Source organism: Ranitomeya imitator, chromosome 3 (genome assembly GCF_032444005.1).
Source record: "Ranitomeya imitator isolate aRanImi1 chromosome 3, aRanImi1.pri, whole genome shotgun sequence".
Classification (NCBI taxonomy): domain Eukaryota; kingdom Metazoa; phylum Chordata; class Amphibia; order Anura; family Dendrobatidae; genus Ranitomeya; species Ranitomeya imitator.
Genome location: NC_091284.1, coordinates 780,151,560 through 780,177,444, shown reverse-complemented (window position 1 = coordinate 780,177,444; position 25,885 = coordinate 780,151,560). Strand labels below are relative to the sequence as shown.

At 45.7% G+C, this 25,885-nt stretch overlaps 1 protein-coding gene across 2 annotated transcripts in view; it reads right to left on the bottom strand.

Annotated features, from left to right (window-relative positions):
- Window positions 1–25,885, bottom strand: part of SGCG (sarcoglycan gamma) — a 352,842-nt gene that overhangs the window by 111,837 nt on the left and 215,120 nt on the right. For both annotated transcript variants that reach the window (XM_069759118.1, XM_069759119.1), the window contains exon 3: window positions 3,573–3,674. In XM_069759118.1, coding sequence (XP_069615219.1) covers window positions 3,573–3,674 — 102 coding nt within the window. The remainder of the gene's footprint in view (window positions 1–3,572; window positions 3,675–25,885) is intronic.

Genomic DNA, 25,885 nt, shown 5'->3' with positions numbered 1-25,885 from the left:
GAACCATTATACAAGCTGTCAATGACATCCAGAGAGGCGTGATTAGAAGATCGGAAGTGAGACTAGAACTGGGCAAGAGGGCAGTCTTGCTTCATTAGCAGGATTAAAGGGAATCTGCACATCTAGTTAGAAGTAATAAAGAAAATTAGAGTTCATGCCCATATTCACTGATTCACTGAGAGCCCCACTGCCGGGAGGAAATTATCTATAATTCTTCCCAACAGTGTTCAGTGTTCAGTCATAGGGTGGAGCTGGCACGGTGTCAGTCACCGCTCTGTGCATAGTGAGCGAAGGCTGCAATCACGCCACCGGCACTGACTGACAGCCATCTCTGATGCTTTATGAGCTGTCAGTCAGTGCTGGGACTCAGTTACAGCCACTGCTCTCTACACACAGAGCGGTGACTGAAGCCGCAGTGGTGCCACTCTATGACTGAACGCTGAACACTGTTGGGAAGAATAAAGCTAATTTGCTCTCTACACACAGAGCGGTGACTGAAGCCGTACCGGTGCCGCTCTATGACTGAACGCTGAACACTGTTGGGAAGAATAAAGCTAATTTGCTCTCTACACACAGAGCGGTGACTGAAGCCATACCGGTGCCGCTCTATGACTGAACGCTGAACAGTGTTGGGAAGAATAAAGCTAATTTGCTCCCGGCAGCGGGGCTCTTCCGGTGTCAGAACTCTATTAACCTGTTGATTAACCCCATATCTGCAGATTAATAAAGTTATTTGTTTCATGATAGGTTCCCTTTAGAGTAGACTTGTTGGCTCTCCGGATTTGTCTTTTTAGTAAATAGATATTTTTCCTATTAAATAAAATTTGCTGTTGCTTGTATGAAATACATTGATTGACAATTGGGTGTTATTATTCTACTTATCGATTGGGTATGTTCTTAAGGACATGTTCACACGTTCAGTATTTGGTCAGTATTTTACATCAGTATTCATAAGCTAAAACCAGGAGTGGAACAATCAGAAGAAAAGTATAATAGAAACATATGCACCACTTCTGCATTTATCACCCACTCCTGGTTTAGGCTGACAAATACTGATGCGAAATAATGACCAAATACTGATAGTGTGAATGTGGTTTAACGGTCTGACTCTGCGTTTACTAATTGGACAGTGTCCATTATTGATAAAAGAAAATGGTAACAACTATAGATGAGCCAATCAGTTGTAGAACGTTGGTCTAGTGCCCACGTCAGCTGTGCAAACCTTCCAGAATCCCTGGCGCCTCTTCCGATTTGTAACGTCAACTTTACGATGTGACACGTGTATGACCTTGCACAAGGCCTACTAATTAAGAAGGCCCTGGGAATTCAGGCAGATAGGAGGTGGTTTGCAGGGCTCCCATCCGGTGGCCATAGACTACTGACGTGGCTGCTGGACCAGAGTTCTGCGAACTGATTTGCTCATCACTAATTACAACCATTAGTTAAAGGTAACCTGTTGGGTGATACCTGCTGCTCAAACCACTAGCTGTAGGATCACAGCCAGGTTTGTTGGACTCGGAAACACTGCAGCGTTTCAAAGAGAAACATACTCCTAATTGCTGCCAGGACTGAGCCGTACTGGTGACTAGTCATACAGGCGGGTTCTCCCCGCCCGCTACAAGTGACTGACAAGTCTCTGCCTATATATGCACTTGGGCCAGTGGACATGGTTTGGGCAACATGGTTCCCTTTAATTGATTCATGCATGTCCAGGAGGAGCGAGACAACGAAGAGTACAAAGAACATAAGCTTCAGAAATGTTATCCTTTTGGACAATCAAGGAACAAGCCAATAGACACAGCTATATGATATGCCATTAATGACCGATCGGTGGGATCTGACTTTTCTGACCAATTTTTCTTTTGAGCAATTACCAAATTTTGCAACTTTTTGATGTCAGAAACCATGTCCAGGGGGCACCATAAATCCCCCACAATACGTTCTACATAGTGCTTTACGAACGACCCCATACAACAATTATATAGGCAGGTACACATCTGTGACCGCCTATGTGTTTTATGCAGTTACTATATTTAATATCTTGCATCTAATATTCTTGCTACGTTTGTGTCTGAACATAGAACTCACAATCCCCCCAATTACTTCACCAAATCAATGCTCATATAATAATTCATTGCCACAGTTGTTTGCTATTATTTGTGAACATAATGGAGGACACCGCCGTGAACGAAAACAAAATAAAATGAATGTTTCCTACAAGACATTTATTACAATAGATTAAATGCCACAAAGGAATAAACAGGAAATAAATCAAATCAATCAAATTGGATTTAGTTAAAAAGTAAAACTCTATTAACAGCAATAGTTTTTAATAAAGACATTTAATCCATTGCTAGAAATAACGGCTGAGATCTAGTAGTCCCCAATTAGGAAAGATGAAATTGTTATGTAATCAGAGCAGAAAATGCAAACTTCTCATGAAGACTAATTAACAATATGCCCAAAAGATGCATGTATGAAGTCAAAAGGGGAAGCGGACTAGATATGTCAAATATACACCTGTACATTTTTTTTTATCTGTTTAGCATATAATAATTTTGTATCTGTTTTTTTATATAATAATTAAGGGGGTATTCCCATATCCAAAATCCTATCCTAATTTGTATCTCCAGTTAGATGTGTAGTTTAGTTCTGATTAACTACTGTATGTCTCTTTCTTCATATGCAGGGCATTGGAGTAGCTTGGGTGTCCATGGTTACGACAACTCATATAGTGACAGTTAATTAACTTATTGCTAGTGGTTTTTCCTCCTAGACTCAGCAAGTTAAGGTCCTTATTTCCAAATCCACTTCGTTCTGCTCTGAGGATGTCCAGCTGGTGAGAGGCATCCTGACCAAGAAGAATGTGGGAAATGTAACCTTTCTTCCAGCGGCTTGGAGAGAATGTATTCCTGATGAGAGTTTGTGGGAATTCAGGAAGAAGAATCTGGCTCCATCTCCTTAAAAGGAGTCCTCGGGACTTGAAAAAGAGGGTTTGTAAAGGTATAGATTCGCCTACGTCTGTTGCGGCACCTCTGGATGGTTCCCCTGCTCCCTCCATGCGGGAGTTAAAGTGTTCACAAGCAAGATGTCTTAGAGCCAAAAGCTGCTCAGGCATCTCCCTATAGGGAGGTGCCTGAGCAATCCCTATACTTAATGGTGTTGGTGTGTGCAACTGTATGTTGTCAGGTCCCACATACCTAGTCTGTTATAGTTATTACCGTATAGTGTGTTCCTATTAATATAGTATCGTTTGTCAGTGTTTTTGCGATGGTGGTAGCCTAATCCTGAAACCGCATCAGCGGTACCTATACCCAATCTCCTGGTTCTGGTGTGGTCACTACTGAGTGCATTGTCCCTGGTCCTAGTATGGGCAGCTCCAGAACTATTTCCTGCTAGTCAGTGACCTCGGTCACTGCTCCCCATATCAGTGCACATGCGTGAGCAACTCTTTATTCACTTTTATAGGAATGATGTAGATAGATGATAATGCTTGTGATATCTGTCCATAAAGTTTTCATGAACAAAAAACTACAATGCAGATTGCATCGTGAGATACATTAAATATTTACCAGCCTAGAACGTATTTCTTTGGCATACAATGGATAAAGGAACTCCGATTCCCCTTCTAGACGTAGACCCTCACTTGTAACTTGTAAGTGTCCCATTCCAGTCTGAAAGGAAAAGAAAATATTTTTATTACATAGAAATGAATGATATAATAGCCACAATTACATATTTTTATGGAAAATGTGAAGCCTTAAATCAGTGCTTTCTACATTACTCATCTCAGAGAGTATGCCATAAAAACTTAAGAAATATGGTCTGAAATCCATAACTAGCTCAAAAACGAGGACCCATAGAGATGAGTGAACCCAAACATCTTAGAGATGCCTCTCCATTACTAATCCGTGGGCTTGATGTCACCAGACAATACAAAGGTGACATCAACCCCACAAAATGAATCCCACTTGCCACCGGAGTAGGGACCCCTCTATTTTTGATGACCAGGCTTGCTGAAGCAGACTGCTGAGGCTTGCAGCCCCCAGCTGTGAGTTTTGCCTGACTGGTTATCAAAAATACAGGGGAACCATAGCTGTTTTTTTTTAATTATTTATTTTCAGCGCAGGTGCTGGTCGATGAATACACCCATCAGCCGCTCCTGCTCTCAATGTTATTAGCGGCAGCAGGTGTTGGCTGATGGGACCAGCAGTCCCATCAGCTGACACCAATGACTGGAGGTAAACTTTATTACTCCTTCCATAGCTGCTGGGTACCGCGGCTGTCTGACCGACGGTGATGATTTTACCACCGACCAGAAGCAATGTTTGCCACGCTGTCATGCACATGACAGAGTGGCAAACACTGGATGTTAGGGCCCCCATGCAACTGAATGGGATCCAGGTTCTGGTCCGGGTACTGTTCTGGTACCCAAACCCGAACTTTTTGTAACTCTTCGATTGAACCCGCTGAAAACCAACATCCAGGTGTCCGCCTATCTCTAGTCCCCAATTTTCCATTCCGAGTGGTACTGGGGCCTTTGTAACTAGAAATGTAGCCATGCATGCAAGGCCCCCCAGTCACTGTTATAGGATTTCCAATGCGCATTTCCTCAACTGTGCATGTAACTCTGTTTAGTCCTTGGTAACTCTGAGTGCATTGACACCCCCAATACACTTTCAGGTTATTTTGCATATGGCTTTAAAGCTTGATTTATTGCTCTCCGATTTATACAATCACACCACCAGCCATATTGGTAACATTGTCCTGACATGTTCCTTTTGAGAACAACAACGCCCCAAGATCTCAAAAATTGACCAAGGGTTGAAAAAGAAAAGTTCTGCTGATGTGTCGCCACTAGAGATGAGCAAGTATACTCGTTGCTCGGGTGATCTCCGAGTATTTGTTAGTTAGTGTTCGGAGATAACAAATACTCGGAGATCACCCGAGCATTCTTGGGAAAACCCGAGCAACGAGTATACTCGCTCATCACTAGCGGCCACCTCTAAATTCATTCTTTTTTTTATTTTAACATTTTTTTATTTTTAACTCAGTATAGAATATACTGAAGAGAACCAAAATTATCTTTAAAGAACAAAATCCATATGAGTGACAGGAAGCAAAAACAACATTTTCAACCCTAATCCAGTGGTCAGTGGCCACCTCAGCAGGCAAGAGCCTCCTGTTCTAATGAGTGGAAGTGGTGACAGACATGTATGAAGAGAATGCCTCATTCAGTTATATAGTTTCTTCTTTGCAACTTCAGTAAGACCCTGCAGTTAAACCACTATAAAAAAAAGTTAAACACTAGTAAAGTCGGGTTACTGTGTTCGCCATCATTTTCTAAGAGTTGAGGCGAGCACACATTATAAAGAGGCATTAAACCCATACATTGAGTGTTTTGGCTTATATATATATATATATATATATATATATACTGTTTATGTGATCCACATGTGCACATGGTTCTGGTTTTTATGTCTGCCCACCATGTTTTATGAGATTGATATTGCCTGGCTACTCTAGAATACTCGTAAAGATGGCTTCCTTACTTGTCTGTGCTGGTGCATGGGGTGAGTTTGTGCTATAGTTAAGCATACAAATCGTTGGCAATGCTGCTCTGGCAGCTGGAAATGCTTTTTTATGAGCAGTAGCTATTAACGCATTTTGGAAGGCATCTATGAGAAGAAAGTAGGTTGTAGAACAGTAGCTGTGGAGCTTCACAAACTTTAGTAATTAAATCCAATAAAGGACGATACTGAGCTTTACATTTTAATGCAGAATTGTAAATTGTAAGCAGGTTCAATTATACATGTTCTCCAAATAAGAATAAAATGGGAGATTTAGGCTAAGTACACACTGCGTACAGCGGTGCTTTGATGGCTTTTGTTTGGATCTTCTGTTAATATCCCTGAAAAATGGGATTCAGATGTGCTCCTGATGGAGCCATACAATGAGGCAAACAGAATCCCTCTGGTCTCCTTTGTGGTGGTGTTTGTTCTTCAGACGGTCACAAGGACTTAACTATGTCAAGTAGTGTTCCTTTAATGTACTGTGCAGGATGGCCAAGTTCATAGGTCCCATGTAAGGATGCCAGTGTGTCTGGGTGGAGATGAAGTATATACAAGACAGAGACCATGTCTTGGGTGTATACACTTTTCTGTCAATTATACGACTTCTATCCCAAACTTTTCACCAGTTTTCTCCCTCTGCAGACCATAGCTATAATTTTCAGTTCTCTCTGAGCTGGTGGGTAAAGACCAGCTGTTATAATGTTTCCTATACACAACACATACAGAGATGAGGGTTCCTGCTCTTGTGTATCTGTGTGCATTGTACAGGGATATGCAGACATGTTGTATCAGTAAGTCATCCGTATTTTAAAGGGACTGTCTCACGCTTTTGTTTCACATTGAAATATAAGGTCTGATACCATACATACATTTAGAGTATGTTACGTTCTCAGCACCATCTCAATAAGCAACATTTGAGAATTTTCACTACCATAATGCCTCCTGCCAATGCGACCATTCTCACAAAATTAGAATATCATCAAAAAATTATTTCAGTTCTTCAATACAAAAAGTTAAACTCATATATCATATAGAGTCATTACAAACACAGTGACCAATTTCAAGTGTTTATTTCTGTTAATGTTGATGATTATGGCTTACAGCCAATGAAAACTCAATAGTCATTATCTCAATAAATTAGAATAATTAACAAAAAACACCTGCAAAGGCTCCCTAAGCGTTTAAAAAGGTCCCTAAGTCTGTTTTAGTAAGCTCCACAATCATGGGGAAGACTGCTGACTTGACAGATGTCCAGAAGGCAGTCATCGACACACTCCACAAGGAGGGTAAGCCACAAAAGATCATTGATAAAGAAGCTGGCTGTTCACAGAGTGCTGTATCCAAGCATGTTAATGGAATGTTGAGTGGAAGGAAAAAGTGTGGTACAAAAAGGTGCACAAGCAACCGGGATAACCGCAGCCTTGAAAGGATTGTTATGAAAAGGCCATTCAAAAATTTGTAGGAGACTCACAAGGAGTGGACTGCTGCTGGAGTCATTGCTTCAAGAGCCACCACACACAGACATATCCAAGACATGAGCTACAAGTGTTGCATTCCTTGTGTCAAGCTACTCATGGACCAATAGACAACACCAGAAGCGTCTTACCTGGGCCAAGGAGAAAAAGAACTGGACTGTTGCTCAGTGGTCCAAGGTGTTGTTTTCAGATGAAAGTAAATTTTGCATTTCATTTGGAAATCAAGGTCCCAGAGTCTGGAGGAAGAGTGGAGGGCACAATCCAAGCTGCTTGAGGTCTAGTGTGAAGTTTCCACAATCAGTGATGGTGTGGGGAGCCATGTCATCTACTGGTGTACGTCCACTGGGTTTTATCCAGACCAAAGTCAGTGCAACCGTCTACCATGAAATTTTAGAGCACTTCATGCTTCCCTCTGCCGACAAGCTTTTTGGAGATGGAAATATTCTCCAGCAATACTTGGTACCTATCCACACTGCCAAAAGTACCAATACCTGGTTTAAAAGCAACAGTATCACTGTGAGACAGCAGACCCAACAATGCAGACGAGCTGAAGGCTGCTATCAAAGCAACCTGAGCTTCCATAACACCTCAGCAGTGCCACAGGCTGATCGCCTACATGCCACGCCACATTGATGCAGTAATTGATGCAAAAGGAGCCCCGACCAAGTCTTGAGTGGCTTTACTGAACATACATTTCAGTAGGCCAACATTTCGGATTTTAAAATCATTTTTCAAGCTGGTGCTATAAAGTATTCTAATTTACTGAGATAATGACTTTTGGGTTTGGCCCAGGTCTCGTGCTTTCCTTCGTGGTAAATATGTATTGAGTTTCTCCATGCTTTACAAATTAATCCGCATTGCTCTAGGCACATTATCCGGGTGTTTTTTCAGGATTTAAGTACCCTGTGCAGGGAGAAGCCCCCGATACTACTACCTGTAGTCCCTTAAAATTGTCCTATTGCATGCGGGCTTTGTATACTTATACATTCAGCACTGTTCATATGGGAGGTTCCCTTTTAGGTATTCTCATACATATACCCATTACCACTAAGTGGATTTTGATTATACGGAGCCAGTGTTTGGCCCATTCTATATTTATGGTTTGTACGTGACTTGATTTTTATGATCGGAGGCACTTGTTTTCATCATGTTTGGATTGTGTATAATAGCTTCAGGGTTTTTATATTGTTGTAATACAAATAAATTATATGTTTTTTGAACCGTACATTCATTGTGGCATGTCTTAAATTCTTTGGGAGGTCTTTGTGTTTATCATATTCGAATGTGTTCTTTTGATCTATTTATGGACTAATATGTATATCCATGTGTATGTATGTGAAGTATGTGTATGTACATGTATGTTCATATACAGTTGTGTGAAAGTTTTTGCCTGCTTCATGATTTCCTATTTTCTTGCATGTCTGTCACAATTAAATGTTTTAGATTACCAAACAATTTAAATATCACTGTTAGCAAAGATAACACAAGTAAAGACAAAATTTACTATTAAAAGAAAAAGAAATCCAAACCTACAGGGCACTGTGTGAAAAGTGATAGCCCCCTTAAAACATAAATTAACTGTGGTTTATCACATCTTTGGGAAGTTCAGTTCAAATTCCCTAGCCACACCCAGGCCTGATTACTGCCACACCTGTTCTCAATCAAGAAATCACTTAAATAGGACCTGCCTGACAAAATTAAGTAGACCAAAAGAACCTCAAAAGCTAGACATTATGCCATGATTGAAAGAACAACATAAAAACCGCAGGCCTCATTTGCCTCAGTTAAGGTCAGTGTTCATGACGTCATCAAAAGAAAGAGATTGGGCAAAAGTGGCCTGCATAGCAGAATTCCAAGACAAAAACCACTGCAGAGCAATAACAATATAAAGGCTTGTCTCAGTTTTGCCAAAAAACGTCTTGATGAACATGAATAATTTTGGTAGAATGTGGACTGACGAGACAAAAGTGGAACTTTTGGAAGGTGTATGTCCCATTACATCTGGTTTAGAAGTAAAACAGCATTTCAGAAAAGGAACATCATACCAACAGTAAAAAATGGTGATGCTGGAGCGATGGTCCGGGGCTCTTTTGGTGCTTCAGGACCTGGAAGACTTACTGTGGTAAATGGAACCATGAATTCTGCGGTCTACCAAAATATCCTGAAGGAGAATGTCAGGCCATCTGTTAATGACCTCATGCTGAAATGCACTTGGGGTATGCAGCAGGAGAATGATCCGATGAGAAAAACAAAATTAAGACTTGGGAGTGACCTAGTCAAAGTCATGACCTTTATCCGATTGAAATACTGTGGCATGACCTTAAAGAGGCAGTTCATGCTCAGAAACCCTCCAATGTGGCTGAATTAGAACAATTCTGCAAAGATGAGTGGGCCAAAATTCCTCCATAGCGTTATAAAAGACTCATTGCCAGTTATCGCAAACACTTGATTGCAGTTGTTGTGGCAAAGGGTGGTGTTACGCTCAGAAATGGGTAAGTCCAGCTCACATCACAGCATACAAATATGATGGGATGGCAAAGGGAGAATAAGGCCCTATCAGTAGGGAGTGGGTGATGGGACACCTTCTGACACCAACCTGTGCCTGTCCTTAAGCTCCTCTAAGACCCTATGGGGGTCCTTCCCCATGCCGTCACATGCCTAGTCCCTGATTGTCACTTCAATATACCCTGGCTAGTGCACTGGCCAGCAAGGATGCTAGCCTCACCAGTGCAGATAGTAACACACAGGGGAAGAGACAAATATGTAACAGGCAAAGAATAAGAAAGAAATACTCAGCTTCAGACTCTGCTGCTAAGCTCCAAAGCAGCATAGAATATGACACTAGGAATCTGCAGAAATTCAGTTAAATAGCCTAGGAATCATTCCAAACAGGAGATACCTTTAGGAAATCCTGACCCTGATTTGGGCGGGTGGACTGTCACTCACCGCACTGACAGCTCAGCACACCCAAGCCTCAGATTAGATGGCTGAGCTGTCTATCACGATACTGACAGCTCAGCACACTTATGCCCCAGATTGGACAGTTGAGCTGCCACTCACCACACTGAGTGGAGTAATTGCGACACACACCCCGTGCACTTTTGTCACATTTTTTTACATTACACCTACAAACTTAAATATATTTTATTGGGATTTTATACGAATTACCAACACTAAGTGGCAAGCATTTGTGAAGTGTAAAGGAAATTATAAATGCTTTCTAATTGTTTTAAAAACATAAATCTGAAAATTTTGATTTGCATTTGTATTCAGCCCCCTGTAGTCTGATACCCATGAATAATATCCTGAGGGCCCAATTTCCTCCAGCAGTCACATAAATACTAAACCTGTCCACCTGTGTATAATTTATTTTGCAGCGAGAAATAAGTATTTCATCCCTTGGGCAAACAAGACATAATACTTGGTGGCAAAACCCTTATTGGCAAGCACAGCAGTCAGATGTTTTTTGCAGTTGATGATGAGGTTTGTGCACATGTCAGGAGGAATTTTGGTCCACTTCTCTTTGCAGTTCATCTTTAAATTATTAAGTTTTTTGAAGCTGTTGCTTGGCAATGCGGAGCTTCAACTCCCTCCATAAGTTTTCTATTGGATTCAATAGGTCTGGAAAGTGGCTAGGCCACTCCATTACCTTAATGTGCTTCTTTTTGAGCCACTCCTTTGTTGCTTTGGCTGTATGTTTTGGGTCATTGTCTTGCTGGAAGACCCAGCCACAACCCTTTTTTAATGTCCTGGCGGAGGGAAGGAGGTTGTCAGTCAGGATTTTACGGTACATGGCTCAATCCATTCTCCCATTGATGAGGTGAAGTAGTCCTGTGCCCTTAGCAGAGAAACACCCCCAAAACATAATTTTTCCACCTCCATGCTTGACAGTGGGGATGGTGTTCTTTGGGTCATAGGCAGAATTTCTCTTCCTCTAAACACGGCGAGTTGAGTTAATGTCAAAGACCTCAATTTTTTTCTTATCTGACCACCACACCTACTCTAAATCACTCACAGAATCATCCAGGTGTTTATTGGCAAACTTCAGACGGACCTGCACATGTGCCTTCTTGAGAAGCGGGACCTTGCAGGCACTGCAGGATTTTACACCTTTAAGGCGTAATGTGCTTCAATGGTTTTCTTGGTGACTGTGGTCCCAGCTGCCTGGAGATCATTAACAAGTTAACTTTTAGGCTCATCTCTCACCTTCCTCATTGTCACGGGGTCCTTCTCCAATACCACACAATCAACAGAGTGAGGGAAGTGTGAACAATCCCAAGACCTTTATTATAGGCAAAACTAAAAGGTCCATAAACAATCCACCACACTGAGGATACAATAGCCCAGAACACGAATGCAGATCAGTAACAGGATATATGTCCAAGAAGATGAGAGTACAATAATCCAGCAGACAGAGGATAAAATGATCCATATGCTTCCCTTTCTCTCTCTGACATGCTGTGTTCACACCATCCTCATCACATGGGATCTGACTTTCAGCTCCTGTCCTCCCCAGCCCCCTCCTTATGACCAGGGGTAGTCAGACAGGTTGGGGTGGTTTTCAGGCCTCTCAGACCAGACAAAGGTGCCTCCGGGATTAAAGGTACCGTCACACTTAGCGACGCTGCAGCGATACCGACAACGATCCGGATCGCTGCAGCGTCGCTGTTTGGTCGCTGGAGAGCTGTCACACAGACAGCTCTCCAGCGACCAACGATCCCGAGGTCCCCGGTAACCAGGGTAAACATCGGGTAACTAAACGCAGGGCCGCGCTTAGTAACCCGATGTTTACCCTGGTTACCAGCGTAAAAAAACAAACAGTACATACTTACATTCAGCTGTCTGTCCCTTGCCGTCTGGTTCCTGCACTGACTGCTGGCCGTAAAGTGAAAGTGAAAGCACAGCACAGCGGTGAGTCACACAGCGGTGACTCACCGCTGTGGCTGTGCTCTGCTTTCACTTTACGGCCAGCAGTCAGTGCAGGAACCATACGGCAAGGGACAGACAGCTGAATGTAAGTATGTACTGTTTGTTTTTTTACGCTGGTAACCAGGGTAAACATCGGGTTACTAAGCGCGGCCCTGCGCTTAGTTACCCGATGTTTACCCTGGTTACCAGCAAAGACATCGCTGAATCGGTGTCACACACACCGATTCAGCGATGTCTACGGGGAGTCCAGCGACGAAATAAAGTTCTGGACTTTCTTCCCCGACCAGCGATCTCCCAGCAGGGGCCTGATCGCTGCTGCCTGTCACACTGGACGATATCGCTAGCGAGGACGCTGCAACGTCACGGATCGCTAGCGATATCGTCTAGTGTGACAGTACCTTTAGGCACTACAAAGGGGGTGGGGGGGGGTCATCAAGAGGCATAGATACAGTCAGGCTGCAGACAGTAAGTGAGCTAATTCAATTATCAGCCTTTTGGAAGGTAATTGAGACTCTAGACAATATGGGGAATACACTGAGTGATATAGGGCAACAAGAGAACACTATGAAAATCAGTAAAATATAAATATACACAAAATGATACCCACATAACATATCACACCATCACAACCTCTCCCCCTCATAATAAGTGAGCACGCTATGAGGTCTACACAGACCTCGGGCCTGCTCACTTTAGTCTACATTGCTCAATCGTTTATAGTTCCTTGTACAGTGGCAGGGGTAGGTCGGACTGGGGAGCCTATGGTTCTTCTTGCCAAGACAGTCCATCGGCGTTCTGGTGTTGGCTTCCCTGCTTGTATTGGATGGAGAAGCTGTAGGGTTGTAAGGACAAGCTCCACTGCAGCAATCTTCCATTGTCCCCTGATACGCGGTTCAGCCATGTGAGGGGGTTGTGGTCTGTAACAATTGTAAAGTCTCTGCCATACAAGTATGACTGCAATTTTTTTAGCACCCATACGATGGCAAGGCACTCTTTTTCAATAGTGGCATAGGCAACTTCCCGATCCAGTAGTTTCCGACTGGCAAAAGCAACAGGATGTTCTTCTCCGGCGGCATTCACTTGGCTTAAGTACTGCCCCAATCCCAAAGGTGGATGCATCTGTCTGCATGAGGAACCTGCGCTTATAATCAGGGGCAGTCAATACAGGAGCAGTGATGAGAGCGGTCTTTAACGCTGAAAAGGCATCCTCGCATTTAGTCGTTCACGTCACATTCCTAGGCATGTTCTTGTGGGTCCGGTCGGTTAGGGGCTTGGCCAAGGTACTGAAGTTAGAAACAAATTTTTCTAATAGTAACCAGCAGTTCCTAAAATGCAAGTACAAGCTTTTTAGTCTGGGGTCTACACCAGTTGCTAATGGCTTCCACCTTGGCAGGCTCAGGTCTTAGGGTCCCACCCCCTACTATATGCCCGAGGTACTGCACCTCAGCCATCCCTATTTGGCATTTATCAGTGCGAATGTTCAGTCCTGCAGTAAGGATACAGTCTAGCACTATGCCCAAGTGTTAAAAATGTTCCTCCCAGGTTGTGCTAAAAATGGCAATGTCATCCAAGTAAGCACAAGCAAAGTCCTGACATTGTTCTAACAGTCGATCTACCAGCCTCTGAAAAGTAGCGGGGGCATTTTTCATCCCAAAGGGCATTCCCAGGGACTCAAAAAACCCAAATGGAGTAATGAAGGCTGAGCGCTCCCAAGCGTCCTCCGTTAGGATTATCTGCCAGTACTCCTTGCTCAAGTCTAACGTGGTCACAAATTGGGCACTGGCCAGACGATCCAATAGATCATCAATCCTGGGAATGGGGTAAGCATCACTCTTAGTGGCATCATTTAATTGTCTGTAATCAACGCAGAATCGTGTTGTACCATCCTTCTTGGGGACCAGGATAACAGGAGAGGCCCAAGAACTGTGAGATGGCTGAACAACTCCCAGTCGTTTCATCTCCTCCAGTTCATTATTTATCATGTGTTGAACAGCCTCTGGAACCCGGTAGGCAGCCTGCTGGATGGGGCGTTGTCCAGGGGTTTCCACATGGTGGCTGGTGAGAGTAGTCTTAGCCGGCTTTGAGGAGAAAGCAGCAGCCCTCGGCCTTAGTACAGCGAGAATATCGTCCTTTTGTATATCCGATAAATGGGAGCCCAGGGGCACTTGTTCCAGTGATCCTCCCCTTGGGCGACTTGGAGAAGTTCGGGGAGATACTAGTCGTCGGCGGTATCACTAGGGGGTAGCAGACGGCTAGAACAGGCAGAGATCGGTCGTGGTATTCTTTCAGCATGTTAATGTGGACGGTTTTCTGTCGTTGACCACTAGAGTCCAGGGCAATAACGTAGTTAGTGTCATTAATTTTCTTGACAACCTGATAAGGGCCTTCCCACACTGCTTGAAGCTTGTTGGCAGGGGAAGCAGTAATCATGAGTAGTGTTGAGTGATACCTTCCGATACCCAGAAGTATCGGTATCAGATTGGATTGGCCGATATCCAAAAAATATCGGATATCGCCGATACCCGATACCAATGCAAGTCAATGGGACACAAATATTGGAATGCAAATAAGCCCTTTCTGTCCTTAAACATCCTGTTCTGGAGGGGGGAAGAGTGTGGGCGGTGCGTGGGTGGATACTGTGAGTGTCTGTGTGGGCGGGGTCTGTGTGGGCCTGCCAGGGATGTGTACCTGCCTACCGGGGCTCTCTGGGGTCTGTGCGGCGGGCGGGGTGTCTCTGTGCGGCGTGTGGGGTCTCTGTGCAGCATGCGGGGGTCTCTGCAGGGTGTGCGGGGGTCTCTGCGGGGCATGCGGGGTGTCTGTGCGGCAGGCGGGGTCTCTGTGCGGTGGGTGGGGTCTCTGTGGGGCATGTGGGGGTCTCTGCGCGGCGTGCGGGGGTCTCTGCGGGACGTGCGGGGGTTTCTGTGGGACGTGCGGGGGTCTCTGCAGGGCGGGCGGGTCTCTGTGCGGTGGGTGGGGTCTCTGCGGGGCGTGCGGGGGTCTCTGCGGGGCATGCGGGGGTCTCTGCGGGGCGTGCGGGGGTCTCTTCAGGGTGGGCGGGGTCTCTGTGTGGCGGGCGGGGTCTCTGTGGGGCATGCGGGGGTCTCTGCGTGGCGTGCAGGGGTCTCTGCGGGTTCTCTGCGGCGTGCGGCATATCTCTGTGCGGGGTGTCTCAGTGCGGGCATCGTCCATGGGACTACAAGTCCCATCGGATGCTGCCTACTACACTTACAGTGATTGACACATTAGCCAATGATGGGACAGTAGTAGTCCCATCATCCGGCTAATGTGTTGAATGAAAAAAAAAAAATCCTCCATGCATACTCCATACATATTCCATACATACACCATACAGTACATTCATACATTACATACATGAGATACAGTACATTAAACATAGAGTTCATACTCACCATTACTTGTCATTTTGATCCCCGAAGCCAGTGTCATCTGTAAAAAAGGTTTACTTTTTTTTTTTAAATTCAACGCTCATTAAGGCCTCTTTCACTCTTGAGTCGGTACGGGTCCATCAATATGCGTCGGGCCGACGTACCAACGCACGTTGTGAAATTTGTGCACGACGTGGGCAGCGGATGCAGTTTGCTGCGTGGGAAAATTTCTCATGCAGCAATGCCATAAGTGAGGCTAGGGACTATTTTTTTTACAGGGGCGGAGGAATCCCTTCCTCCCGTCATTGTGTTTCTGGGGCCCCTGGAGAGCGGTTGCAACAGCTGTTGCTGCCGTTCTCCATGGGAGATCGTCGTGGGACACTCGTGGATTTCTGTGGACAGGGAGTATATTGGTTGTTTGTTTTTTTACAGATGACACTGGCTTCGAGGATCAAAATGACAAGTAATGGTGAGTATGAACTCTATGTTTAATGTACTGTATGTACTGTACATGAGTACAGTATGTAATGTATGAATGTACTGTATGGAGTATGTATGGAGTATGTATGGAGTATTTATTTTATTTTATTTTTCATTCAACACATTAGCCGGATGATGGGACTACTACTGTCCCATCATTGGCTAATGTGTTAATCACTGTCAGTGTAGTAGGCATCGACCGATGGGACTTGTAGTCCCATCGGACGATGCCTGCACCGAGACACCCCGCACAGAGACCCCCGCATGCCCCGCAGAGACCCCCGCACGCCCCACAGAGACCCCCGCACGCCTCGCAGAGACCCCGCCCGCCGCACAGAGACTCCGCCTGCCCCACAGAGATCCCCGCACGCCTCGCAGAGACCCCGCCCGCCACACAGAGACCCCACCCGCCGCACAGAGACCCCGCCAACCCCGTAGAGACCCCCGCATGCCCCGCAGAGACCCCACCCGCTGCAGAGACACCCTGCCCGCCCCGCAGAGACCCCCGCACACCCCACAGAGACCCCCGCACGCCCCACAGAGACCCCGCCCGCCACAGAGACACCCCGACCACCGCAGAGACACTCCACCCGCCGCACAGAGACCCCTCACGCTGCATAGAGCCCGGCACACGCAGAGAGCCCCACGGTCACGCACACACACCCAGTCTCTGCCCATGCACCGCCCACACTTCCTTATACTGCATAATTGCACTATAGGAACTTGGTTCCATTAAAGCGATCACATAGTCCGTTGGTAAGCGGGTGGTATGGGGTGGTGCGAATGGCTCAAACACCACAGGTATGCCATAGGGACTAGACCAGATCGGACATGAACTGAGTTCCTTGATCCAATAATATTTCACTAGGAAATCCTACCCGGGTAAAGATGGTAACAATGGCCTTGGCTACCTTTACTGCTGTACTACTGGACAGGGCCACAGCTTCAGGATACCGAGTGGCATAGTCCACCACTGTCAGGATATATTTTTTCCCCGACCAGCTGGGGTGGGCCAGAGGACCTGTGATGTCAACAGCTACACGTGGAAATTGTTCTTCAATTATGGGCCGGGATTGCACGGGTACCTTATGTCAAGCTCCTGGATGCCGTATTTGCTGGCACACATCGCAGGTGCGGCAATAATGGGCTATCGACTGCGAGATGCCAGGCCAGTTAAAACTTTGGGTGAGTCTCTTTTCAGTCCTTTTCCTCCCTTGATGCCCAGCCAAGGAGATGTCATGGGCCAGTTGGACTAGCTGTGCCCTGTACTTCTGAGGGACAATGAGTTGCCTGGTCGTTGCGACAGGGTTGCCCTTGTCACTGACCTTTGTTATATGATAATACAGTCCGTTTTCTTGAGTGAAGCCATCCCCATTATCTCCAATGTGTCCAGTTTCTGCCCTTAGCCTAAGGGCTGCTAAGGTAGTGTCACCCTCTATTTCTCTCTTAAACTCCTCTCTATCCCAAGACTCTCCCAATGTAGCAGCAGCGAACGTATTGCTTACCAACTCTGATTTCGTGGAGCTTGCTCCCCGAGGAGGTCCTGATGACGTAGTGCTTGACGGGCCTGAAGTCGGGTGACTGCTCCCACAAATTGGCATTGTAACTCCCCAATGTCGTTTCCAAGAAGGATATCTGCAGGAAGTCCTCTCATAACTCCAATCCAACACAGTTTTCTCCACAACCATTATCCAAATGCACAGAAGATCGCTGTATAGATTTGCAGGCACCCCCCACCAGGACAATGGGAATTCCAGGACCCTGGTGAAATGCCTCGGGTCGAACCATACGGGGGTCAGCGATAGTCAGGAATGCCCCTGTGCCTCTAAATCCTGACACTTTGTATCCATCAGTTAAGACATCCTGCAGGTGGCGTTGCCGTTGCTCTGGGTAGCTAAAGAACAAAGACCAGAGTCTGTACACTCCAGGAGGGGTATCTATGGTGCCATGGTCGGTGGTCCACTCTGGTGGGGGTGGTGGTAGCTCTTCCTTAGGTGGGATGGAGTGCACAAGATGCACTGGATGAGGTGAGGCAGCCTGGGGCTCCCTCCGAATCCTTGAGGGACAGCCAGACTGCAAATGTCCAGGTTGCCCACACCCATAACATCTCCTCTCTGTGATACCCCCAGGTCATGGTCGAAACTGTTGGGGCCCAGGATTGTGAGGCGTGATTGTTATCAGCTTGTGACTAGGTAGAAGGGCAGATATAATCGGAGGGGGATGGGGCGCGGGAGCAAGCCGTGGTTTATTGTCCAGAAGCCTCCTCCATTGCGGTCAGATAGTAAGGGCTTTATCGGTCAGGGCTGCAACTCTATCCACGGTACACGGCGTGCACTTCCAGACCTATTCCCGTACCTCTGCGAGGCACTTGGCAAGAAATTGTTCTATAAGGAATGCCTGTATAACATCTTCCATAGTAAAGGCGTTTTCTGCTTCCAGCCATCTCTGACATGCCTGGGACATCTTATGTACATACATCCTAAACGATCCCCCCGTGGTGCATGGGAGGTCTCGGAACTTGGCCCTATATGAGTCTGGGGTGATAGCATAGTAATCCAGGAAAGTCCACTTAACAATGTTATAATCCCGATTCCGCTGTGAGTCAATGGTTCGGTAAGCCTCCGCCATGCTTCCGGTCAGGAGTCCCACTAACAAACGCATTCAGCCATAGTGGGGCACCTCCATCACAGCACACTGCTGCTCAAAGTCCTTGAAGAACCCCTCCACATCTCCAGAAGCCTCATCAAATGACTTAAACTCTGTCTGGGTGATCCGTACAGGTTCCCGGAAAGTTGGGCTTACACTCCACATTGCGTTACTCCCTCTTTCAAGCTCCATTGCTTCTTGTCTCTGCTGTGCCCGGCAGGTAGCCTCCTCCTTATACTCCTGAGAGATGCCTGGGCCCAGAACCGTCATCTCTTCTGCATACCACATCATCCACTGGCTTTTTGGGGTGGGGATCCCTGTCATAAGTGCTTGTCCTTCAGACATCTGGGAGGAGGTGGCCGGGCTAGCACCCATCAGTAGGTCAATTAAGGCTTCTTTAGTCAGTCCCTGGTAGTTCAGGCCCAGGTCTCTGTCTCTCTCCTGTAAACTGGATACAGTCCAATTTCTGTACTCACTCTGTGGGTGGTTCACCATTGGGCTACACTCTGTTGATCCCACTGCTGCCACCAGTTGTTACGGGGTCCTTCTCCAATACCACAACAATCAACAGAGCGAGGGAAGTGTGAACAATCCCAAGACCTTTATTATAGGCAAAACTAAAAGGTCCGTAAACAATCCACCACACTGAGGATACAATAGTCCAGAACACGAATGCAGTTCAGTAACAGGATATATGTCCAAGGATATAAGAGTCCAATAATCCAGCAGACAGAGGATAAAATGGTCCATATGCTTCCCTTTCTCTCCCTGACGTGCTGTGGTCACACCATCCTCACCACACAGGATCTGACTTTCAGCTCCTGTCCTCCCCAGCCCGCTCCTTATGTCAAGGGGTAGTCAGACAGGTTGGGGTGGTTTTCAGGCCTCCCAGACCTGACAAAGGTACATCAGGGATTAAGGCACTACAGGGGGTCATCAAGAGGCATAGATACAGTTAGGCTGCAGACAGTAAGGGTACCGTCACACAGTGGCATTTTGATTGCTACGACGGCACGATCCGTGACGCTCCAGCATCGTAACAATATCGCTCCAGCGTCGTAGACTGCTGTCACACTTTGCAATGTACGACGCTGGAGCGATAATTTCATGACGTATGTGCGATGTAGAAGCCGTTGGTTACTATGCGCACATCGTATACAATATCGTGCACACCTTTGTTACACCATGCGATCATGCCGCCACAGCGGGACACTAGTCGACGAAAGAAAGTTTCAAACGATCTGCTACGACGTACGATTCTCAGCGGGGTCCCTGAACGCAGGAGCGTGTCAGACACAGCGAGATCGCTGGAACGTCATGGATATATCGCTGGAACGTCACAAATCGTGCCGTCGTAGCGATCAAAATGCCACTGTGTGACAGTACCCTTAGTGAGCTAATTCAATTCAATTATCAGCCTTTTGGAAGGTAATTGAGAATTTAGACAATATGGGGAATACACGGAATGATACAGGGCAACAAGGGAACACTATGAAAATCAGTAAAATATAAATATACACAAAATTATACCCACATAACATATCACACCATCACACTCATAATCAAGAATACCCCACAAGGTGAGATTTTGCATCGTGCCCCAGATCAATGTCGATTGACAGTAATTTTGTATTTCTTCCATTTTCTTACTATTGCACCAACAGTTGTATCTTTCTCACCCAGCGTCCTACATATGGTTTTGTAGCCCATTCCAGCTTTGTGAAGTTCTATTATCTTGACCCTGACATCCTTATAAACCCCTTTCTGACATGTGACGTACTATCCCGTCGAGGTGGGATGGGCCCGTATGCCCACCGACAGGATAGTACGTCATACGCGATCGGCCGTGCTCACGGGGGGAGCGCGGCCGAACACAGCCGGGTGTCAGCTGACTATCACAGCTGACATCCGGCACTATGTGCCAGGAGCGGTCACGGACCGCCCTGGCACATTAACCCCCGGCACACTGCGATCAAACATGATCGCAGTGTTCCAGCGGTATAGGGAAGCATCACGCAGGGAGGAGGCTCCCTGCGTGCTTCCCTGAGACCCCCGGAGCAACGCGATGTGATCGCCTTGCTACGAGGGTCTCTTACCTCCTCTTCCCTCCAGCAGGCCCGGATCCAAAATGACCGCGGCATCCGGGTCCTTCAGGGAGGTGGCTTCACTGCGCCTGCTCAGAGCAGGCGCCGGGAAGCCTCCAGAAGTGCACGTCAGATCGCTGATCTGACACAGTGCACAGCAAAGTGTCAGATCAGCGATCTTACACTATAACATGATGCCCCCTCCGGGGCAATGTTATAGTGTAAAAAAAAGAATATTCACATTTGTAAAAATAATTTTAAAAAAATTCCTAAAAAAATAATAATAAAAAAAACAAGGCAAAAAACAACGCTTTATTATCATAACGCCGAACAAAAAGTGGAATAACATGCGATCAAAAAGACTGATATAAATAACCATGGTACCCCTAAAATCGTCATCTTGTCCCGCAAAAAACGAGCCACGACACAGCGTCATCAGCAAAAAAATAAAAAAGTTATTGTTAGGAGTCGAGTTTCCTCTGCTGCACAGGGGGAATCTCGATCCATCTCCGCAGCGGTCTCCCATTCTCCTCCGGCCGCAGTGGAGTCTGCTCAGCGGGGACGTCGCTCCCAGTGTCTTGCTCGCTCTCACTCTGTACAGAGAGTTACTGCTGCTTCTTCAGCTCCTGCCATTAAAGTCAGTGCTGGTCAGCGGCGAGCGGACTTCCCTGGGACTAAGTCCTTGTTTGCGCACACTGAGCATGCCCAGGGCAAGATCTCCCGTTGGAGATCGAGGGTCATGTGCTCAGACTCTGCAGCACATTCCATTGGACCTTTTGGCAGGTCTTGGAAGGGCAAAGTTTCTGTGGCCACTTCCTGTGCTGCAACTATATAAACTGCGCATGACCGCACGGCCATGCGCTAGTGTACAATTGAATACGCGTGTTTGTTGTGAGTGCAAGTCGTTCATTAAATACCCCTACCCTATTGTATGACTGTTCGCGTATGGAGTATGGCTGCTATCTAGCGCCCGACTAATCACTCAACGTGTCACACACGTATCAGCGTCTATTGCTGTGACCGCCAGTGCGGCGCCACGCGCCAGTAGTGCGCTTCCTGACCCACGTCTGGGTGCTTAGTGGTGCCTGCCAGCACGGCACAGTTCGCACTTCGGTGCTCTAATTATAAGAGTTGCCTAACACACCCTGTTGCGGTGTTGTGTCAGCAAGTGGTCTAATCGGACTTCAATCCTAGTTGGGGTTAAGTTCGCTGACTGCTTGCTCGCCTTCTATGTGCGGTACCGCGATCCTGTGACGCAACAGGATCGCTTCCTTCACGTTGGGTGAAGTTTAACCCACGCGAGTATACTTATGAGTACCGCCATATAGTCCGTCATTGCTCAGCAGCAGGTTCCATCTCTGCACGGTGGACCCCGGGCTACGAACGCACCGTACACTATCAGTCTTATTATTTGGTGCGTTCCGCTAGCCCTAACAGTTATAGTCCTCAGAATAAAGCGATGCAAAAATAATTATTTTTTCTATAAAAGTTTTTATCATATAAAAGTGCCAAAACATAAAAAAAATAATATAAATGAGGTATCGCTGTAATCGTACTGACCGGAAGAATGAAACTGCCATATCCATTTCACCAAATGTGGAGCGGTTTAAACGCCTCCCCCAAAAGAAATTCATGAATAGCTGGTTTTTGGTCATTCTGCCTCACAAAAATCGGAATAAAAAGCGACCAAAAAATGTCACGTGCCCGAAAATGTTACCAATAAAAATATCAACTTGTCCCACAAAAAACAAGACCTCACATGACTCTGTGGACCCAAATATGGAAAAATTATAGCTCTCAAAATGTGGTAATGCAAAAAATATTTTTTGCAATAAAAAACGTCTTTCAGTGTGTGATGGCTGCCAATCTGCTAGAAAGCCCGCTATAAAAGTAAATCAAACCGCCCTTCATCACCCCTTTAGGGAAAAATTAAAAAAATTAAAAAAATGTATTTATTTCCATTTTCCCGCTAGGGTTAGGGTTAAGGCTACAGTTAGGGTTGGGGCTAAAGTTAGGGTTAGGGCTAGGGTTAGGGTTAGGGCTAGGGTTGGGGCTAGGGTTAAGGCTACAGTTAGGGTTAGGGCTAAAGTTAGGGTTAAGGTTGGGGCTAAAGTTAGGGTTAAGGTTGGGGCTAAAGTTAGGGTTAGGGTTTGGATTACATTTACGGATGGGAATAGGGTTGGGATTAGGGTTAGGGGTGTGTCAGGGATAAAGGTGTGGTTAGGGTTGCCATTGGGATTATGGTTAGGGGTGTGTTTGGATTAGGGTTTCAGTTATAATTGGGGGGTTTCCACTCTTTAGGTACATCAGGGGCTCTCCAAACGCGACATGGCGTCCGATCTCAATTCTAGCCAATTCTGCTTTGAAAAAATAAAACAGTGCTCCTTCCCTTCCGAGCTCTCCCGTACGCCCAAAAAGAGGTTTACCCCAACATATGGGGTATCAGCATACTCAGGACACATTGGACAACAACTTTCGGGGTCCAATTTCTCTTGTTACCATTGGGAAAATAAAAATTTGGGGGGCTAAAAAAACATTTTTGTGGGACAAAAATTATTTTTCATTTTCACGGCTCTGCGTTATTAACTGTAGTGAAACACTTGGGGGTTCAAAGTTCTCACAACACATCTAGATAAGTTCCTTGGGGGGTCTAGTTTCCAATATGGGGTCACTTGTGGGGGTTTCTACTGTTTAGGTACATCAGGGGCTCTGCAAACGCAATGTGATGCCTGCAGACCAATCCAACTAAGTCTGCATTCCAAATGACGCTCCTTCCCTTCCGAGCTCTGCCATGCGCTCAAACGGTGGTTCCCCCCACATATCGGGTATCAGCGTACTCAGGACAAATTGGACAACAACTTTTGCCGTCCAATTTCAACTGTTAACCTTGGGAAAATACAAAACTGGGGGCAAAAAAATAATTTTTGTGGGAAAAAAACACTTGGGGGTTCAAAGCTCTCACAACACATCTAGATGAGTTCCTTAGGGGGTCTTCTTTCCAAAATGGGGTCATTTGTGGGGTGTTTCAATGTTTAGGCACATCAGTGGCTCTCTAAACGCAACATGGCATCCCATCTCAATTCCAGTCAATTTTGCATTGAAAAGTCAAATGGCGCTCCTTCCCTTCCGAGCTCTGCCATGCGCCCAATCAGTGGTTTACCCCCACATATGGAGAATCAGCGTACTCAGGACAAATTGTACAACAAATTTTGGGGTCCAATTTCTTCTCTTACCCTTGGGAAAATGAAAAATTGGGGGCGAAAAACAATTTTTGTGAAAAAATATGATTTTTTATTTTTACGGCTCTGCATTATAAACTTCTGTGAAGCACTTGGTGGATCAAAGTGCTCACCAAATGGCGCTCCTTCGATTCCGAGCTCTGCCATGCGCCCAAACAGTGGTTTACCCCTACATGTGAGGTATCGGCGTACTCATGACAAATTGTACAACAACTTTTGCCGTCCATTTTCTCCTGTTACCCTTGGTAAAATAAAATTGGAGCTGAAGTAAATTTTTTGTGAAAAAAAGTTAAATGTTCATTTTTATTTAAACATTCCAAAAATTCCTGTGAAACACCTGCAGGGTTAATAAACTTCTTGAATGTGGTTTTGAGCACCTTGAGGAGTGCAGTTTTTAGAATGGTGTCACACTTGGGTATTGTCTATCATGTAGACCCCTCAAAATGACTTCAAATGAGATGTGGTCCCTAAAAAAAATGGTGTTGTAAAAATGAGAAATTGCTGGTCAACTTTTAACCCTTATAACTCCCTAACAAAAAAAAATTGGGTTCCAAAATTGTGCTGATGTAAAGTAGACATGTGGGAAATGTTACTTATTAAGTATTTTGTGTGACATTGTTAGGGCTAGCGGAACGCACCAAATAATAAGATAGAATAAGGTGCGTTCGCAGCCCGTGGTCCACCGTGCAGAGATGGAACCTGCTGCCAAGTAATGACGGACTATATGGCGGTACAATGTGAATACACACACGGGTTGATTTCACCCTGTGTGAAGGAAGCGAACCCTGTTGCGTCACAGGGCCGCAGTACCGCATGTAACAAAACTAATAATTAATTAACACGAGAGTGCGAACTGTGCCGTACTGGCAGACGCCACTAACCACCCTGACTTGGGTTAAAGAAACGCTCTAATGGCACGTGGCACTGTACTGGCGGTCACAGCAGTAGGCGCTGTTTCGTGTGTTAACGCTGTGAGTTCAGCCGGGCGCTAGATTGCAGCCATACACCTTACGCGAAGTCATACACAAGGGATGGGTTTTTTAAGGAACGGCTTGCACTCATCAACACACACACGATTACAATTGTACACTAGCGCATGGCCGTGCGGTCATGCGAAGCTTATATAGCTGCAGCATGTATAGGACCTTCCAATAAAGGACCAATAGGAAGCTGCCACAGAAGTTTAGCACCTTCAGGACCTTCCTGGAGGACCAATGAGAACCGCTGCTGCATCTGAGCATGTGACCCTCTATCTCCAACAGGAAATCTCACCCTGGGCATGCTCAGAAGGGAAAAAGCAGGACTTAGTCCCAAAAGCATCTGCTCGCCGCTGCCCAGCACTGGCTTCAATGACAGAAGCAGGAAAAGCATCAGTAACCCTATGCACAGAGTGAGACTGAGCAAGACGCTGGGACCGACGTCTCTGCTGAGCAGACTCCACTGTGGCAGGAGAAGAATGGGAGACCGCAGCAGAGATGGTTCGAGATTCCCCCTGTGCAGAGGTGGGAACTCGACACCTAACAGACATATCTCTGTGATTTAATTGCATAAAAATTCAAAGTTGGAAAATTGCGAAATTTTCAAAAGTTTCGCCAAATTTCCATTTTTTTCACAAATAAACGCAGGTAATATCAAAGAAATTTTATGACTATCATTAAGTACTATATGTCATGAGAAAACAATGCCAGAATCACCGGGATCCGTTGAAGCGTTCCAGAGTTATAACCTCATAAATGGACAGTTGTCAGAATTGTAAAAATTGGCCTGGTCATTAACGTGCAAACCACCCTTGGGGGTAAAGGGGTTAAGCTCTTTGGTCTTGCTCATGTTGTAGAGGTTAGAGTCTGACTGATTAATTGATTTTGTGGACAGGAGTCTTTTGTAAAGGTGACTATGTAAGACAGCTGTCTAATGCAGGTAACAAGCTGATTAGGATCATCTAACTGGTCTGTTGGAGCCAGAACTCTTAATGGTAGGTAGGGGATCAAATACTTATTTCGCACTGCAAAATGCAAATACATTTATATAAATTATACAATGTGATTTTTTTTGCATTTTATTTTTGATATTCTA